Source organism: Chelonia mydas, chromosome 18 (genome assembly GCF_015237465.2).
Source record: "Chelonia mydas isolate rCheMyd1 chromosome 18, rCheMyd1.pri.v2, whole genome shotgun sequence".
In the NCBI taxonomy this organism is placed as follows: Eukaryota; Metazoa; Chordata; order Testudines; family Cheloniidae; genus Chelonia; species Chelonia mydas.
In genome coordinates, this window is record NC_051258.2 from 3,377,022 (window position 1) to 3,396,645 (window position 19,624).

The 19,624-nt window shown below is 50.6% G+C and overlaps 2 protein-coding genes across 7 annotated transcripts in view; both read left to right on the forward strand.

Moving 5' to 3' along the window:
• The first annotated feature begins 18 nt into the window (after positions 1 to 18).
• C18H1orf50 (chromosome 18 C1orf50 homolog) lies at positions 19 to 13,252 on the forward strand. The gene is made up of 4 exons (XM_037881045.2): positions 19 to 230; positions 6,562 to 6,648; positions 8,373 to 8,504; positions 11,004 to 13,252. The coding sequence occupies exons 1-4, from the start codon at positions 51 to 53 to the stop codon at positions 11,187 to 11,189; spliced, it is 585 nt and encodes a 194-aa protein (XP_037736973.1). The 5' UTR covers positions 19 to 50; the 3' UTR covers positions 11,190 to 13,252.
• A 5,326-nt stretch (positions 13,253 to 18,578) lies between these two features.
• Positions 18,579 to 19,624, forward strand: part of CDC42 (cell division cycle 42) — a 46,775-nt gene continuing 45,729 nt past the window's right edge. For 2 of the 6 annotated variants that reach the window (XM_043531582.1, XM_043531584.1), the window contains exon 1: positions 18,781 to 18,800. The gene's annotated coding sequence lies outside the window, so the exon portion shown is untranslated. Of the gene's footprint in view, positions 18,801 to 19,624 lie in introns of all 6 variants that reach the window. The other 4 variants (XM_037880992.2, XM_037880994.2, XM_043531585.1 and 1 more) reach the window with 4 other exon arrangements.

Genomic DNA, 19,624 nt, shown 5'->3' on the forward strand with positions numbered 1-19,624 from the left:
CCCCGCCCCTCCGGGCCCCGCCCCGCCCACGGAGCGTGGCGGCCGCGGCGATGGCGGAGGCGGACGCTGCGCGCGGCTGTATCGTCCCCCGCCCCGGCGCCGCGCCGCTTTCTAACGGGGTCTCTCCCTCCCTCCCTCCCGCAGGAGCCGCTGTGGCGCTGGTGGAGCGCGGCGCCGGCCGGGGCGCCGGCCCCGGCGAGCTCGTGGCTCTGGCGCAGCAGGTGCAGCAGGTGAGGAGCCCGGCGAGCCTGGGGTTTGGCGGTCGGGGCCCCTCGGGACTTTCCGGCGGGGGCGAGCCGGGCTGCCCCGTTCCCGCGGGTCGCGGGTGGCCCCATGGGCTGCCCCGGCCCGGGGAGCTGGCGCGGCGCTGCTCGAGCCGGTTCCGTTCCCGCGGGCTGCGAACCGGCCCGGACGGGCCCTGCCGGGAAAGGGGCGAGCGAAGCCCCCCCAGAAATGTGGGGCGTGAGGGGCTCTCGCCGGCTCGGCTCGCCCCGTCCCTGCGCCAAGGCAGGGCTAGAGCTAGCTAGGCCGGGGCTTCTCACACTCGCCTTGGTGGGACCCGCGCTGAAAAGATTTCTGGCTGTGGTGACCCCCCCAAAAGTGACGCCCACCCATACCATGCCAGCCTCATTTCTGTGCTGCTGGTAGTGGCCCTGCTGCCTGCAGAGCGGGGCACCTGGCCGGCAAAGGCTGCTCGCCAGTAGTCTTACAACCCCCATTTTTGGGTCTGCCCCCCTGGTTTGGGAAACACTGAGCGGCCGCTGGCAGGTGTTTGGCTACCAGTTCTAAAAATCTCCAATGATGGAGATTCCACAGCCTCCATTGGTGATCTGCTCTAGTGCTTAACTACCCTGACTGCTAAGAAGTTTTCCTGATGTCTAACCTAAATTCCTTTGCTGCAAATTAAGCCCATTTCTTCCTGGCTGCTGCTGGCCTGTGCACTGCAATGGTGCCCGCTGAAGTAATTGCCAAGTGGTGTGGCAAAGTGTCCTACCGTGGGGGAAGAAACAAGGCAGCCCTTCCCGGAAATCTTTGGCAGACGATTGCAGATTACCTCCAGGAAAGTTTCCTAGAGATCTCTATGGAAGCTTCACGGGACATCCTGGTGTTCATAAACCTGCTGTTTGGCAGGGCCCTCTCTCCCCCTCGTACAGGGGAATGAGAAGCAGACAGCAACTGTCTCTGTATTGGTTATTTCACTAGCTCTTCTAGCCTGATTAAAAATGCAGTACATGAGCAGATGTGTCCCTGCAGTATTGAAGCAAACTGTGTACTGACCAGACCTTCCCTCCCCTGCATCAGGCTTGCTAGAGCTAGACTGCTCAGGAGTCAAAAAGAGGTCCTGGCTCACCACTCCACCAGATCTCGCTGTCGCCTGCCCCGATCCTTCTTCGCCTCCACTTCCTCGTTCTCAGCGTTTGCTCTAGTGGTCTGTGACTCCAGTCCCGTCCCCCCCTCGAAGTATCCACTGGGTTCTTGACTGTGGAGGTGGGGTTGCTGCAGTGGATGGCATACACCTCCTTGTAGAGGAGCATGTCTGCAGCTCTGTACCAGAGTGATTATTTGCTTCCCTTGCCTTCTGGTATGCCTGCCTAAGCTCCTTGATTTTTACGTGGCACTGCTGTGTTGCTGTCATTGCGCAGGGCATGGAGGACAAGGGCTATCTGGTCATAGATATTGACTGCACAGACTTCTCTCCCCACAGACTTGGGAGATCCACTACCTCCAGCGTACTCCAGGCAGGAGCCTGTTTGCTGTGCGGAGCTGGCATGATCAGCTGGGCAGTTGCTATGTTAGCTCTCCATGCCAAGCAAACGGGAAGAGCAATTTCAAAACTTCCTGGGGCTTTAAAAGGGGAGAGGCGCATATTTGTGTACCTGGCTGCAGGACAGCAGAGGTCAAAATGGTGACCAGAATGGTCACCGTGGGCATTATGGGACACCTGGAGGCCACTTAGGTCAGTGTAAGCACCACAGTGTCTACACCAGAGGTGGGCAAACTACGGGCCACATGCGGCCCGTGGGACCCTCCTGCCCAGCCCCCGAGCTCCTGGCCCAGGAGCCTAGCGCCCGGCCCCTCCCCCATAGCCTCAGCTCTGTGCACTGCTGGTGCAATGCTCTGGGTGGCGGGCTGCAAGCTCTTGCCGGCAGCACAGCTACAGAGCTGTAGCCTGACCCGGTGCTCTGTGCTGCGCGGTGGTGTGGCTGGCTCCAGCTGGGCAGCATGGCTGCCTGTCCTGGTGCTCTGGGCAGCGCGGCTGTAGTGCTGCCAGCCACCAATGCTCCAGGCAGCACGGTAAGGGGGCAGGGAGGGTTGGATAAAGGGCAGGGGAGTTTGGGGTGGTGGTCAGGGGGCAGGGGTGTGGATAGGTGTTGGGGTGGTCAGAGGATGGGGAATGGGGGGGCAGAATGGGGGCAGGGGTTCCGGGGGCAGTCGGGGGACAGGGAGAAGGGGTGGTTGGATGGGGCAGAGGTCCCGGAGGGGGTGAGAAGCAGTGGGAGTCAGATGGGGGCAGGGGCCGGGCCATGCCTGGTTGTTTTGGGAGGCACTGCCTCCCCTAACTGGCCTTCCGTACAATTTCGGAAATCTGATGTGGCCCTCATGCCAAAAAGTTTTCCCGCCCCTAGTCTACACTGACACTGCCTCACTCTGTCAACCTAAGTGCTACATCTGTTGCCACAGTGGTTTTATTATGTCGGTGTTGTGGGGGAGTTTAAAGTGGTGGGAGAACCAATGCAGTGTGCACAGCTCCATAGCTAGGTCGATGTAAGATGCCTTATGTTGACCTAACTCTGTAGTATAGACTAGGGTTTGTTCATCCAATCGCTGCTACCCTTTTTGGTGAAAACAACAAACAAGGCATTTAACACTTCAGACATTGCTGGATTTTCTGTTACTATTTTTCCCTCCTCATTGAGTAATGGGCCTGCCCTCTGTTTGCGCTTCCCCTTGCTTCTAATGTGGACATCTTTAGAAGCATCTGTTGTGGGACTTGGCACCCTTGGGGTGGGATATCACCAGTGGGTCAGCAATGATCTCTACACAATGATGTCTGACTGTCTGAAGAACTCACACTGGACCCAGACGGGGAAGCAATGGAGGCCAGCAGAGCCCCTTGGTACACCTAAAACTTAGGTTGACCTAGGTGCGTCACTCGGGTGTAAATTTTTCACACAGGCCAAGAGTCATACTTAGCCCAACCTAAGCCTTGGTATAGACACCACTAGGCTGATGAATTAATTAGTTACTGCCTTGTGAGGGGGTGGCTTTATTGCAGTGACAGAAAAACCCCTTCCATCATTGTAGCACGTGTCTCCATGCTACAAGAGCAGTGCTGCACCTGTGCTGCTGTAGCGATAAGAACATGGGTTCACGTTTGGTTCATGCGACTGCCACTGCAATGACAAGAACTAGAAACAATTAAACCCTTGAAAGCTCAAATTCTGGAGCTCAATTCAGCAAGGGATGAAATCCACTGTAATTCTGCTGCTGGAGAATTTTGGAATACAGAGAGTCCTGGTTAAAACCAATAAGAGACCCGTTTGTAGTAATGGGCATTACTGCATACACAAATGGGTGGTACGTTCTCCTGTGGAATGCAGCATTCAGACAGGAAGACGGGCTCGTCTTCAGGTTAAAGTACTGGACTGGCAAAGCATAAGAATGGCCCTGCTGGGTCAGACCAAAGGTCCATCTAGCCCAGTATCCTGTCTTCTGACAGTGGCCAATGCCCGGTGCCCCAGAGGGAATGAACAGAACAGGTAATCATCAAGTGATCCACCCCCTGTCGCTCATTCCCAGCTTCTGACACCTGACATATGTCACCTGACATTAGGGCCCTGATCTTGCTTGGGGCCTCTATGCACTACTGTAATACAAATAATTCACTTTTGGTCCCTTCTTTCAAGGTTATACTTGAAATAGAAAAAATCAAGGGAAAAGGCATCACTTGCTTATTAATCAGCATGAGGAAGAAGAGGCAGTTGCTTCCATAGCAGCAGACTAAGGGCTGTTCTACACTAGAAAACTAGTTTGACCCAGCTACTTTGCTCAGGGGTGTGAAAAATCCACACTCCTGAGCTACGTAGTTAAGCTGACCTAAGTCCCCATGTAGACAGCACTAGGTGGATGGAAGAATTCTGCCTTGCAGGGTGGTGGATTTTACTACAGTGACGGGAGAACATTGCTGTAGTAAATGTTTACACTGAAGCACTGCAGTGGTGCAGCTGCAGTAGTGTTTTAAGTTTAGACAGAGGCTTATACTCCATATGGCAGCGATCAAGATGGCTCAGAGAAGAGTGAGAAGAATGATAGAGGAAAGGACTGGACTTGTTTGCCTTTGAAAGGAGAAGAACAAGACAGGACATGATAAAAAATACGTAAAACAATGAACGGCTTAGAGAGGGTAGATCAGGAACTTCTGTTCTCCCTGTCTCAAAACACAAGAAGAAGGGAATGTTTAATGGAATTAAAAGGTGGGAAATTAAAAATAGATAAAAAGAAATACTTTTTCACAGAATGTGTGATTGGAGAGTGAAACTTATTGTTACAGGAAGTTTGGCTAAACTTTTATACTATACAAGGGGTGGGCAAACATTTTGGCCCAAGGGCCACATCTGGGTGGGGAAATTGCTTGCAGGGCCATGAATGTAGGGCTGGGGCAAGGAGTTGGGGTGCAGGAGGGAGTGTGCGGTGTGGGAGGGGGTGCGGTGTGCAGGAAGGGGCTCAGAGCAAGGGGCTGGGGCAGAGGAGGGGTGCAGAGTGTACGAGGGGGCTCAGGGAAGGGGGTTGGTGTGCAGGAGGGGGCTCAGGGCATTGGTGTAGGGAGGGGTGTGGAGTGCAGGAGGGGGTTCAGGGCAGGGCGTCGGGTACGGGGTGCAGGAGGGGTTCGGGCTCCGGCCCAGCGCTGCTTACCTGGAGCAGCTCCGGGGTGGCAGCAGCATGCGCCGGGGCTGGGGTCAGGGCAGGCTGCCTGCCCGCCCTGGCCCCGCGCTGCTCTGGGAAGCGGCCGGCATCACATCCCTGCTGCCCCTGGGGAGGGGTGGGGGCAGAGAGCTCTGCACGCTGTACTTCACTGTGGGTATCTCCCCCAAAGCTCCCATTGGCTGTGGTTTCCCGTTCCTGGCCAATGGGAGCTTTAGGGGAGGTACCCACAGACAAGGGCAGCATGCGAAGCTCTCTGCTCCCCTTTCGCCAGGGGCTGCATTGACGTGGTGCTGGCCACTTCCCGGAGCGGCGTGTGGCCAACGGCACCACGGGGGTGGCAATCCCAAAACCCTGCGGGGCCGTATCTGGGCCGTAGTTTGCCCGCCCCTGTACTATACCATCAAGGCACTCCTGGTGGACGCAACTTACGCTGGCAAAACTCAGCTTCTACTGGTATAGCCTATTCCAGCTTCTTGAGTTAAACGAGCGTTACCAGCAAAAGTGAGGTTATGCAGTCTAGCTGTATTTACACTAGGCACTTTTGCCAGCACAGTGGTGTCAGGGGTGTGATGAGGCGCAATCCCTGACTGACATGAGTATGCTAGCAAAAGTCTGTAGTGTAGACATGGATTAACTATTGGAGATCAGGAGGAGACCAAATGAAGGAGACGGATTATCCCACAGTTCTGCCCACTACAGGGTTCTTACATCTTCCTCTGACAGTGGTCAGTAACAGATGCTTCAGAGATAGAATACTGAACTAGCTGGAACCTAAATCTGATCCAGTCTGGCAGTTCCTATAATCCTGAAAGGCCAAGACTATTTTTCTTAGTGATGTAAATCCTGATAAATTTTGAATTTAAAGTCTCAGTGACTGAAGAACAGCAAATGCAGAAGTACTGCAAGCTTCTTCCATGTAGCCCTGCCAACCTGCCTCAGACATGAACCTGCAGGACCACCATTACAGGTGAAAAGGGAGTTTAGTCTCCATGGCGGAATCAGTTCTTGACTTTTCTGCAGATGCTCAAATGGAGTGGTAGGGGCAATTTGTTCCAACTATGTTGGTAATTGTGATGTGACTCTGTCCACCAGGAATGTGGTGCTGGCTGCTTCCCGGAGCGGCATGGGGCCCACGGCGCCACGGGAGTGGCAAGTCTGTGGGCCGGATCCAAAGCCCTGAGGGGCCATATCTGGCCCGCGGGCCGTAGTTTGCCCACCCATGCTCTAAAAGCAAATATGTGGCAAATAGCTTAGCAAGATTAAAAAAAATATTAGATACCTGAAAAGGAACCACATCTTCAGCGGATACTTTCCTGGCTAAATGACAAATCTTGTGTTTCAGAGCATACACCTCATCAGACAGGTTCAAAAAGAACTTACTTTATGACGATACCAAAACTCAGGCTGCTTATGGCAAGTTTTCATGCCAGTCTTCGTGTAACAATGCACACTGTGCAATTTCCATAACATTACCTGAAATAATCAGCCTGAGTTCTGGTGAGGTCAGAAAGGCCAACATGGTGGGAGTGGAGCTGGCAGGCATTAAACCCATACAGACTAATCTTTACAAGGAGTGAGAAGGCCAGTAAGTTTTCTCTGATGCCTGTTTATTAACATTTCCCTCTTTCTTACAAGGCAGATGAATTCATCCGAGCTAATGCCTGCAACAGATTGACCGTCATAGCTGAGCAAATCCGGTATCTGCAGGAGCAGGCCCGGAAGGTAAGGGAGAATTTAGCATTATCAGTGCTTATCTGTCAATCCTGCAGGTTGAACTGATTTCTAGTACCTGTCAGAATGGTACATGGTTTGTAGTTGTGTATCCATTTCGTGGAAGAGAGAACAGGAAAAAACAGGCAGCAGTCCAGCTCTTCTTTCTGAAACCATTCTGTTGCTGGCAGAGAAATGTTTACCTTTTTCCAGGTAGAGTGAGTAGTGTGTGGAGGACAAAAGTCTTGATACTTGAATATGTGACCAGAAACTGTAAGATCTTTGTTCTGGCTCCCAGCTTTATGAAGTAAAGAAGATTGCTCCTTTCCCAAACAGTATGAAGTGTACAGTCTCTAAAGCAAAAGCAGCTGTCTCTCTGGAATGATAGGATTTGTGACATAAACCTCCCATACCACAGAATTGTGCTCCAGTATCTAAGCTAACATCTTAGGTGTTACAGAGGAAAAAGCCCTGGCTGGGATGATTTAGTTGGGGATTGGTCCTGCTTTGAGCAGGGGGTTGGACTAGATGACCTCCTGAGGTCCCTTCCAACCCTGATATTCTATGATTCTAACAAGGTTTGGATGCAGCCTGGATGTGTGGGGTACGGGAGAGAGAGCACTCAAAGATGGCTCACTCCCAGGTTTGGGAAGGAAGGAGGTTTGGGAAGCTTGGTTTTAGCTATGCTAAATTAATCTTGATTGCAAAACATCCAGGAAGAGATCTGGGATTCCATATAGTGGAGAGCTTGAGCTGTTCTCTTCATAAAAAACTAAATGAAGCGTGTGAGTAGGTAGATTTCCAGAGAGGATGGATGTAATGGGAGAAAAGGATTGGGTTTAGGATATAAACCTGGGGGGCTATGGAGAATAGGAGGAGGGTCCACCAAAGGAGTTACTGTCTGAATGACCAGGGAGGTGGAAGTTGAGCCCAGAGCTGACACAATTACAAAAGCCAAGGGAGGACAAGATTTGGAGGTCGGTATGGCTGACTGTGTCGAAAGTAGCAGAGGTATCAAGGATGGGTGTGTAACATGATTTTCATGGGGAATTTCTGTCCTCGCTTGTTAAGGACACAGTTCCCTATAGATACCCACCATAATAGATTTGATCTCAGCTAGTTGGCTGATTTGTGATCCTGAGACAGATTTGAACCCATGTGTGAAAGGCAAATGCATTACCTAGTAAAGGCAGGATCTGTGTTGCATCCCTGAATTCAGCAGCCCTGAGTCTTTGGTGGTGATCCATCATTGACAGGTCTTAGCCCTGCCACTCCATTGGGTTGTAATTGGCCATTGTAGACATATAGGTAAGCCTCAGAGTTAACAGAGAACTATACAAGTCGTCTCCCCCCCCTCCCCCCCCCTTCTAACAAGCAAGACCTGGAACTTGAAATTTGGAGCCATAAAGCCCCATGCTCACAAATAAATCTGTGGCCTTTTTCTAGCAGGTCTGTTAGATGGAATGGCCAAGCTAGATTCCAAGGGAGGAGTCTACGTAGTGCCGATAGTTATGAGACATCGGCACAAATTAGCCCACATCGTTGAGTTGACTTTACTGAGGGAGTTTCTTCCCTTGCTTTCCAGAATTACAGCATAGTGCTCCTGGTGGAGAATTGCTGCTGTGTTTCAGTGCTGGAAGGCGTGCTGTATAGTCTGAGGTGTGAGTGTTGCACTTTTCTTTTCAGCTGTGTGGATTTCAGAGGGGACAAAGGTCTTACAATTCTGTTGTATGTAGGTCTTGGATGAAGCTAACAGAGATGCTGATCTTCATCATGTAGACTGCAATATTGTGAAGAAACCAGGAAACATCTACTACCTGTATCGGCGGGAAAGTGGCCAGAGATACTTTTCCATCCTTTCTCCTAAGGTAGGCGGTAACCTACTCTCCTGAAAGAGTGGGAATCAAGAGTGAGCATGAAGCGGATGTCACCAGCACACATTGGGGGCTGGCTCATTCTGTCTGGGGTCTCTCAGCAAAGAGTCCATTGACCCAATGGCGGTGCACTTACGAAAGCTGCTCTTAAGAGGGTAGGTTTTTTTAATGGTGACTTGGTTTGTGCTCGCAGGTTGGCTTGGGAGCTGTATTGTGAAATAGTCTTTGAGGAAAGTTGAAAAGATTTTAGCTGTTTAGAAAGCAGGCCAAAAAAATATTCTAGGTTGACCTGAGAAGTGAATGGGAGATTTCAAGGAGTCCCCTCCTGGTGGATCTAACACACATGCTTGCAGATCCATCTCCTCTGAACCCAATGTCAGTGAATCTCCTCAGGACAATCTTTTCCAATGTTAAGCCCAAAAGTTGTTTCCCTGCCTCCTCACAGTTCAGCATTTCATGTGTTTAGACATGGAAACTGGGGGCTACTTAATTCTTAGTGGGAAGGTCTCAGAGAAGCTCCCCTGCTCTAGGCAGCCACAGCTGCCCTTTCCTTGGGTGTGAACTAAAGAAGCTTTAGAGTTTTCATTAAATATAAAATTGAGGATTCTTGTTACAGATCAAGAGGGTTACACATGACATGCCCCAAAGGGCTGGAAAGCTGTGATACTATCTCCTCCCATCCCCATGTACACCAGCAGCGGATTTCTAAGTAGGCCCCGTTCTGGTCACTATGCTCACTCTATACCAGTACTGTGATTGTTCAGGAATAGACAGGGGTGGAAGTAACTTAAAGGACTTACCGGTATGCTGGAGTCCTGAGCAGGGGGGTGGGGCCTCAACTGGAAGAGGAGGGGCCCTTAAATCCCCAGACTTTAAATCGAGATTTAAAGGACCCGGGGCTCTGGCTGAGGTAGTGGCGGCAGGGAGCTACCAGCTGCGGAGGAGGCTGGGAGCCCCGGGGCTCAGTGGCGATTTAAAGGGCTTGGGGCTCCGGCCGCCGCTACCGCAGTGGAGCCCTGGGCCCTTTAAATTGCCGACAGAGCCCCCAGCTGCTGTCACTACCCCAGGGCTCTGGTGGAGAATTAAAAGGCCCGGGGTTCCGAGTGGTGGCTGGAGCCCCTCGCCCTTTAAATCACTGCCGCAGCCCCACCGCCACTACCCCAGGGCTCCAGCAGTGGGACTCGGGTGGCGATTTAAAGGGCCTGGGGCTCTGGCTGCCGCTACCACCCTGAGCCCTTTAAATTGCCACCGGAGCCCCCAGCCGCTGCCACTACCCCAGGGCTCCAGCAGCCGGGCTTGGGTGGTGATTTAAAGGGCCCGGGGCTCCCCGCAGTGGCCAGAGCCCTGGGCCCTTTAAATCACCGCCCGAGCCCCGCTGCCGGAGCCCCCCCAGGGTGGTGGTGGTCCGGGGCTCAAGCGCTGATTTAAAGGGCCTGGGGCTCCCAGCCATCGCTACCGCAGCGGAGCCCCGGGCCCTTTAAATCGCCGCCTGAGCCCCGGGATCCCAGTCACCTCTGCTACCTGGAGGGCTCTGGCAGCAATGGCCTGGGGAAGCCAGTCAAGTACGGCATACCAGCTCTTGCTGGTACCCCGTACTGGCTTACTTTCACCTCTGGGAATAGAGATCACTGCCTCCTAGGGCTTTGCTCATGATGTTCCCCCACTCTGAGGAACCTCCTCTGAGGTAAAAGTTGTATTTTCTCTCTGATGTGTCCAATATTCAATTCACATTCTTTAATAAAAGCAGATTGTAATGGCATAGTACAGAAAAGAGCAAACCAGAAATTGAGGCCCATGGCAATGAATGTCTCTAGTTGGCTAAGCCACTACTCAGTCCCTGTCAGCTCTGTCACTGCACAGAGCTTGTATTAGAAAGTATGGTAATGGGCCTTAAAATATGTCTGAGTCATTGTTAGTGTTGCTAACATGTCCAGGGAGGTCACAGACTCTGAATAGCCTGGTACTCGTGTTAAGTTTTTGAAACGAGCGTTTGGGTATTTCATCACCCCAAATCAAACTAATATGAGTGAGTTTGCTTGAATCCTCCAATTCATATGACTCCTGGTACCTGTCCTCTCTTCCCCCCCCCTGCTCTCCCCTTCCCCCAACAGATATGTCTAGGCAAAATCCTGAGTCCCATCCCCCGAAATATCGCATGCATAGCTATTATATGCTTTACTATTCTTAACATGCACTTTCCATTTTTATTTTCCTGTTGGAGAGTGCACGCTCAAATAAACCCCACTTGTGCCTAGGTACAGCTTTTTCCTTTGGAGGGCTAACAAATCATTAATGCCACAAGAAGGGAAGCAAGCCTTCAAAACTGCAGAAAGTCCTTTGTTAGGAAGTTTGACAGGACTCTGAATATTAAAATCTATCAATGTTGGTAGAGCTGCTCAGTCCTAGTAGACAGAGCTGTGTATAATCTGTGTAACAGCTGAACTTCCCGTGAGTGAGACCAAATCCTGACATGAACTTGTCTGTTTTCTACAGGAATGGGGGACCAGTTGCCCTCATGAGTTCCTTGGTGCCTATAAGCTTCAGCACGACATGTCCTGGACTTCATCCGAGAACATTGAGAAACGAGATGCTGAAATTAGCATCCTTGATAAGCTGCTGAGCCAGCAGGCAGTGTTGCCTCAGTGTACAGAGCCCAACTTCCAAGGCCTCACCAAGTGAAGCAGGCTGGCAAGAACAACGCAGGCATTCTGAACGGCTTCTAGAAGAGGATGGATTTTCCTTTCCTGACCACTGCAAAAGGAGTTCTAAGAATGGAGTCCAAGAAATGAAAACAGACCAGCAGCTCAGTTCAGCTACCCCTACTTCCAGATTTTCATTTAAAACTCTTAACACAAACCATTTCTGCCTTGCCCCACAGCATCTAACAACTTGTAGTTTAGTTAATTACTCTACCAGCTCTAAGAACAGACATCTATCTTAAGTTCCTCTAGTATCTTCTGCCATAGTCTACACTACAGAGTTAGGTGGACGTAAGGTAGCCTACATCGACCTAATTATGTCAGTGTACACACTACAGCCTTGCTCCTGCTGATGTAAGTGACCTACTACACGGATGTAATAATTCCACCTCTGTGAGAGGCATAGGGCTTATGGTAGTGTAGTTAGGGTGACAGCGTGTGTAGACACTGTGGGATATTTACATTGGCTGTCATTCTTGTCAATTTCATGGTTCAGTGCTGGAGCCATGAAATAGACAAGAAAGCCCTTACAGCTAGGTCTGTTACCCCAGGGTGAATGGAGGGCTCCCCCTCCCAGTCAGGCTGTTGCCCCCAGGGGCTCTCAACTCCCCACCAGGAATCTCATGTTCTTGAGTTCTACAACTGAAAGTTCCTTTTCTGTGCCCCCCTCTGCTCCCACACTATACCCCACTCACAGTGGTTGTTCTTGGTCAGTGAGGACCCAGGGTTCAGAAGTGCACCTATGTGAGTTCACCTCTCACTCAGGGAAAAAGACACCTGGCTTGCTCTACCATCTGAGCACTTGCTCTGCCAGCTGCTGCTCCTTGCTGCCTGTTAGTCACCTCTTGCTACCACCAGTCTGTCTCCTGTGATCTCTGCAGGTCAGTCTCTTAGTGATTTTTTGCTCTCAGTAGGTTGGGCAGAAACACTGCCCCACTGCAAGTGATTTCAGCTCTCATGGAGTACTTAACAAAGGCTCCTAATGACACCTATTTAGCTCTGTCTTTGAACAGGGGGGAAGAACAGGTTAAACCAGACTGGGGACCCTTAGGGAGAGTCAGCACCTGTCCCTGCCCCTCTAACTTTCACAGGGGTCTGGCATTTGAGCCATTGGCATAACAAGGTCCTTTCAGCTAAGGGTGATCCCCTCATTTGGATTAAGCACAGTTCTGCTCCCCTTTATTCATACAATAAAGAAGACAACACTGATAACAGCATTTCACTACCCCTATATTCAGTACTAAAGTGATTTGTAACCCAATACCAGCCAAAGTTGATCACTTTGAGCAACACTGCTCCCTCTGCTGGATATTTAAGCAGAGTAGGTGTGTTCATGTAAATACAGTTTGCTCCTGAAGTCTCTCCACCTCCCAGTTACGTGTCAAGGGAGAGTTCATTCAGACCCTGCTTACAGTAGTTTGACTTGTGCCAAATGGTAGCAAGGTCAATACTATCCAGTGGAGTAAATATAAGTACCTTATTCTTGGAGATGCCTCACTTCCAGGGTACTGAGCAGGTTCCCCCTGGCATGATGATGCGTAAGCCAGACTCAGTGCGGAGAAGCTTGTCATAGAAGGCTCAAGAAACTAGGCCCTCTAGGCCACCTTTCATCTGCTGCCTCCTTCAGGGGAGTGAGGCCTGGGAGAGTCCAGCAGGTGCCATTTTGGGGTTTGTTTTTCTGATAAGGAAAAAACAATTTAAATTTTTTTTAATTAAAGCTAATGTTAAAATTATCAAATACACAGGTTAAGGAAAGAGCATTTATACATCTGACTATAATGCTTAAATTATTCAAAAGTACAGAGTTTGGTTTAAAAGTCAGAAAATACATATAATCTAGAACTCTGCCAAAACACTTAGAATGCCATTTCCCATCCACATGCCTGGGGCTTGCAAAGTATCTAGTGGCTGAGTGCAGGGCTCTTAGATGCTCATCTTAAATGTTGTAGCATTGTGTTAGGTTTTCCTCGAATATTGTAGAAATAAAAATATGCTCCACCACAAAAGAATTTCAGAAGCAGCTGTGCTGCCAGGAATAGGAAAGAGATGTCTGTTCTCCCTTCTTTATTATGCAATTCCCATTACTTGTTGGGTTTACTTTCACATGAATCATAACTTCTAAGCACAGGGAGTCAAAGCACTGGTTTCAAATCACAAAGCCTATGGGATTTCCAGCAGGGGCAGGAGGTGACTTAGTGAAGGTATTTTCTGTTGTTCTCAGCTGCTCGCTTATTTCAGTACCAAAGAATAGAAATTTGAGAATTGAATTAAAAATATCTTAATTTGTTAGATGACACCTTCAGAGCCATAGGACTAAAATGCAAACTATTCCTTGTCTCCAACTTTATTATGGGTGATGCTATATTATTTATATAGAGATGAGGTGCACATAATGTTCAGTATGCACACAGGAAAACTAGGTCTCTGCCCTGGTAACTTAACCATCTTTTAAAAAGAAAATCACTTCCAGCTAATGATTTAAACATTGTAAAAAGAGCCTCAGTTATTTAAGCGGCAAAGAGTCCTGTGGCACCTTATAGACTAACAGACGTATTGGAGCATAAGCTTTCGTGGGTGAAAACCCACTTCGTCGGATGCACGTCAGTTATTTAAATTAGTCAGTTATATAACAGAGTATTGATCTCTCTGCCCATTGCACAGGAATCACTTTCAGCATCCTTTCTGTTGACTGGAATGTCACATGGACAGGGACATCCAGCCCAGTTCGAGAGTCAGTTAACTAGCTCTGGTTATAAATTGCAGTGTCTTACAGCAGTTAATGTTAATATTAAGAATATTTCCAGTGTTGTTTTCAGCCCTGGGGAAACACTTAAATAGGTGGGAGGCCCCTATGACTTGAGCTATGCCTGAAAGAGCATTTGAAATCTCATGCACTGGCTTTGCAGGAAGCAAAGAAAAGGTTCTGGGTTTCCCTCACAGCCTATGCACAATCTCCAGCTGTAGTGGCCAGTTTGGTGAATCCACATTGCTTCCATTTGGTGGCAGCACAGAGCATTTCTTGCTGTGAGGATTCAGAGTAGCAGCTGTGTTAGTCTGTATTCGCAAAAAGAAAAAGAGTACTTATGGCACCTTAGAGACTAACCAATTTATTTGAGCATAAGCTTTCGTGAGCTATAGCTCACTTCATCAGATGCATACTGTGGAAAGTGAAGAAGATCTTTTTATACACACAAAGCATGAAAAAATACCTCCCCCCACCCCTCTCTCCTGCTGGTAATAGCTTATCTAAAGCGATCACTCTCCTTACAATGTGTATGATAATCAAGGTGGGCCATTTCCAGCACAAATCTAGGGTTTAACAAGAACGTCTGAGGAGGGTGGGGGAGGGGGGGTAGGAAAAAACAAGGGGAAATAGGTTACCTTGTATAATGACTTAGCCACTCCCAGTCTCTATTCAAGCCTAAGTTAATTGTATCCAATTTGCAAATGAATTCCAATTCAACAGTCTCTCGCTGGAGTCTGGTTTTGAAGTTTTTTTGTTGTAATTTCGCAACTTTCATGTCTGTAATCACGTGACCAGAGAGATTGAAGTGTTCTCCGACTGGTTTATGAATGTTGTAATTCTTGACATCTGATTTGTGTCCATTTATTCTTTTACGTAGAGACTGGACAGTGTTATGTAGAGATTGAAGTGTTCTCCGACTGGTTTATGAATGTTATAATTCTTGACATCTGATTTGTGTCCATTTATTCTTTTACCTAGAGACTGGACAGTGTTACGTAGAGATTGAAGTGTTCTCCGACTGGTTTATAACATTCATAAACCAGTCGGAGAACACTTCAATCTCTCTGGTCACACGATTACAGACATGAAAGTTGCGATATTACAACAAAAAAACTTCAAAACCAGACTCCAGCTAGAGACTGTTGAATTGGAATTCATTTGCAAATTGGATACAATTAACTTAGGCTTGAATAGGGACTGGGAGTGGCTAAGTCATTATGCAAGGTAACCTATTTCCCCTTGTTTTTTCCTACCCCCCTCCCCCTCCCTCCTCAGACGTTCTTGTTAAACCCTAGATTTGTGCTGGAAATGGCCCACCTTGATTATCATACACATTGTAAGGAGAGTGATCACTTTAGATAAGCTATTACCAGCAGGAGAGAGGGGTGGGGGGAGGTATTTTTCATGCTTTGTGTGTATAAAAAGATCTTCACTTTCCACAGTATGCATCTGACGAAGTGAGCTGTAGCTCACGAAAGCTTATGCTCAAATAAATTGGTTAGTCTCTAAGGTGTCACAAGTAGTCCTTTTCTTTTTGCTGTGAGGAGTTGCTCTAATTCACAGGGAGCTTTGAGTGACTCTTAAAAGGAATACATTACCTTTGTGCTCTTATAGGTACTGGCTGCCCCGTTAAAGTGCAGGTTTTAACCTAGAAAGCCTTAAATGGATTCTGTCCTGAACACCTGCAAGATGTGCCTGTTATAGCCCAGTGGCCCAGATCGTCCGAGACATCCAAGCTTAATCCTCCCTACCCAGGGGTGCTGGAACAGTTTTTATAGTGAGGGTGCAAACCCCTTATATATTTATAGGAAACCACTTCAAACCAGAGGCTGTGGTAGCACCCCTAGTTCCTGCACCTATGTCCCCAACCTATTTAACTGGAAGGGAGAGAGAAGGAAGCTCAGAGAGGGGGCTGCAATGGTGGAATCTGCTCCCTGCTTCAGTTTAGCAAAGTTTTGAAGCTGTTGCCCTTCAGATCATATTGCAAGGTCCATTTAATTGTTCTCCTGGTGGCTAAGGGCTGAGCTTCTAAGAGAACTCCCATCCCCTTTCCGAGAGAGCTGGGGTTTGGGTGAGAGGTATGTTGGGGACCCTGTATGTGGATTGAATGGATGTGTCCCCAGAGCACCTAACCAGGCATTGCAGAAAGTGAAATAAATCAGTTGGTCTTAAATGACTAAAATGAAGTACCTTTTTCTTGGTGCGGCCCCTCTCCTGATGATCAAGGATCCTAGAAATCTGTTTGCCATGGAAAAATGTGGAATTTGCATTTTTACAGAGAATCTTTCGTTTTTACATTTTGTGAAAACATAAAAACACACAGTGGAACCCCGATTATCCGATCTAATTGAGACTGAGGTCAGATCAGATCATCAAAAATTTGGATAAAGGGGAGAATTGGTGGAGCTTGGGCTGTCAGCTTCTATTTAAAATTTTTAACTATAAAACAGATATCCATATATATTGTGGCTAGGGAAACTAAAGTTCAGTGTTTTATTTTAATTGTTTTAAAACTTCTTTTTTTTACTGGGGACTGGACAATTTTGGTTTTTTTATCACAGAAAATTAGAATCCCTGATGATGATGCATGAGTCAGACCCAGTGGGGGGTGGCCTGTCATAGAAAGTTCAGGAAACTAGGGCCTGCAGGGCACCTTTCATCTGCTGCCTCTTTCAGGGGAGTGAGGTCTGGGGGAGTCCAGCAGATGCCACCCTTGGGTTTGCTTTTCTGATAAGAAAAAAAAAAAAATCTAGGATTTTGCCAAAACACTTAGAATGCCATTTTCCATCTACATGCCTGGGGCTTGCAAAGTGTCTAGTGACTGAGCCCAGGGCTCCTCCGGACCCATGTATCATTCAGTCCATATCTGACAAGTGCTGAGTTGTGAATGTGCTTCTAAGCAGGATGTGCATGTGTAGCCTGTCTTTGCTTCAGGAGGTGCTCTAAAGTGGTAAAAGTTACAGACTGTTTAATGTCTGACCCCCCAGTAAAACTAAAGTCTGGGTTTGGCAGAGCACTATGTTTCCTCCTAACTCGTTCAGTCTCTCTCCCTAGTTGAGAAAGGAGGCTAATACCAGTGCTGTGCACTTACATAACTAAGAGCATTGTGCACACAAGTGCATTGGTATTATTAACCCCGGTAAGAGGGGTGCTGTCACCTACTGGGTAAGCCATTCTACGGCCAGATAAGCTTTGTTTCTCTTGATATGCTACAAACTTTCTGTGTTATCACTGGTAAATCACTTAAACTCAGGCCCAGATCCTCAAAGGTAATTAGGCTCCTAACTTCCAAGGGAGTTCAGTATCAAACTGCAGGCTCTGAGCATCTCACAATATTTACAGTATTTCTTCTTCACCACCTCTGTGAGGCAGGGCAGGGCTAATATTTCCGGTGGCATAGAGAGACTAAGTGACATGCCCAAGGCCACACAGGGAGGCTGTAGCAAAGCAGAAATTTTAACTCTGCTCTCAAGCCCCAGTTTAGTGCCCTAACCACTAGACCACCCACTGCACTATCACTGGTAAAGATAGGGTGGGAGCATATCCCAGCCACCAGTGATTTAACCAGTGTCACCTAACCATATTCAAGCAAGGCCCAGGTGACATGGTGATTAAAAATCTGGCAGATGACAGTGGCCTGTCCACTCCCCACTGTTTGTCCCCTCACTCTTCATGTCACTTTTACAGCTTGGATTAGAAGCTCCATTGAGCTGGGGCCAGGCACATGGGTGGTGCTGTGAAATAATTAACAGTAAATAATGCCCCCTCTTTTGCCCTCCAGTGTCCAAACTGGCTTCGCTGCTGGAGGAGAGACGAGAGAAAAAGCATGGAATAGGCAACAGCGCAGAGGGCTATGGAGAGGCCACAGGCTAGCAACAGGCACAATGCGATGCTCAAATAGGGCAGGGTGCTCTGGCAGTGGGCGCCCAGAAGGATGGGGCAGGGCGCTGTGATGATGGGTGCGCCCAGGGGGATGGAGTAGGGCTCTACAGCGATGGGTGCAATGGGGCAGCCAGAGGGATGGGGCAGGGCACTGAGGCAATGGGTGCGCCCAGAGGGATGGAGGGAAAGTGCCCTGGCAATGGGGCACCCAGAGGGATGGGGCAGGGCACTGAGGCAATGGGTGCGCCCAGAGGGATGGAGGGAAAGTGCCCTGGCAATGGGGCACCCAGAGGGATGGGGCAGGGCACTGAGGCAATGGGTGCGCCCAGAGGGATGGAGGGAAAGTGCCCTGGCAATGGCGCACCCAGAGGGATGGGGCAGGGCACTGAGGCAATGGGTGCGCCCAGAGGGATGGAGGGAGAGTGCCCTGGCAATGGGGCAGCCAGAGGGATGGGGCAGGGCACTGAGGCAATGGGTGCGCCCAGAGGGATGGAGGGAAAGTGCCCTGGCAATGGGGCACCCAGAGGGATGGGGCAGGGTGAGGTGGCAATAGCTACAATGGGAGCCCAGGGGATGCAGTAGGGCTCTATAGCGATGGGGGCAGGGCGCTGTGGGGATGGGTGAGCCCTGGGGGATGTAGGGCTCTATCACAATGGCCGCCCAGGGGGATGGGGGGGTGCCGCGCGCAATGGGCGTTCCCAGACAGACGGGGGGAGGGGCGAGCCTCTGACCCTCAGTGGGTGGAAACCGGCTCGGAGCGGGCGGGGCCGAAGGTCAGGTTTGGGGGCGGAGCTACCACTGCAAGGAGGCGGGGTCGGGAAGTTCCGCTAAGCAGCAGACCCCGCCCACAGCCTCTCTTGCGCCGGCCCCTCCGTGCGTGCGCGGTAACGTAGCGTGCGTGCCCCTGCTCCTGAGCGCAGGAGAACCCGCACAGAGCTGCCAACGCCCGGCGGAGACTCTGAGGTGAGGGAGCGCGGCGGGGAGCGGGACCCAGCGAATCCCGGGGGGAGCCTCGCCCCGCGCCCGCCATGGAGTGGGGAGCGCGGGCATCCCCGCGCGCGTGGCTGGGGGGCCCTTCCCACAGGGAGCGGGCGGGCCGGGCCCGGGGTTCCGTGTACGCTGAGCCGCCCTCGGTGTGCGCCCCCGGAGCAGCGGGGATCTGGGCCCGCCGGGCGCAGCGGGGCCGGTGGGCGGTGGCCGCTTGTCTGCCGGAGGGGCTTCGATCTCCGGGCCCCGGGAGCTGGCGGGCGTTTCCGGGGGTAGGGGGCGGATACGGGGGGGCGCTCGCTCGCTTCCCCCTCCCCCGCGGCCCCGACTTCCTGCTTGTGCTGAGCCGCCGACATTTTACAGCACTAGGGAGGGCTGCGGGCCCCGGCCTCTCCGCTCGCGCCTTCCCTCCGTGCTGAGCGGCCGCAGCGCCCGTGTCCGCTCCCAGCGCGGCGAGGGGGTTCCCGCAGCCCCCTGCTCTCCCGGCCCTCGCGGTGGGTGGGGTGGGGGAGGAACCCGCCTTCTGCTGTCCCTGCTCGTAGCAGCTGCGGCCTCCGCCTGCTTTGGGGCCTCGTCGCCGAGGGTGGGTCTGCACTGCCGTCCTGCTAACAAAAATCCCCCAGGAGCGGAACGCGTAGGCCTCCGTGTATTAAACCATTTTTAGTGGGCTTACTGGGCGGCACCCCCAACACCGAAGGCGTATACTTCAAGTATACTGGGAGCAGAGATTGGAGGTAGAGGCCTCAGCACCTGGCTATTTCCTGGCATATGCTGCACGTACAAGCTTTTTAACTGTAACT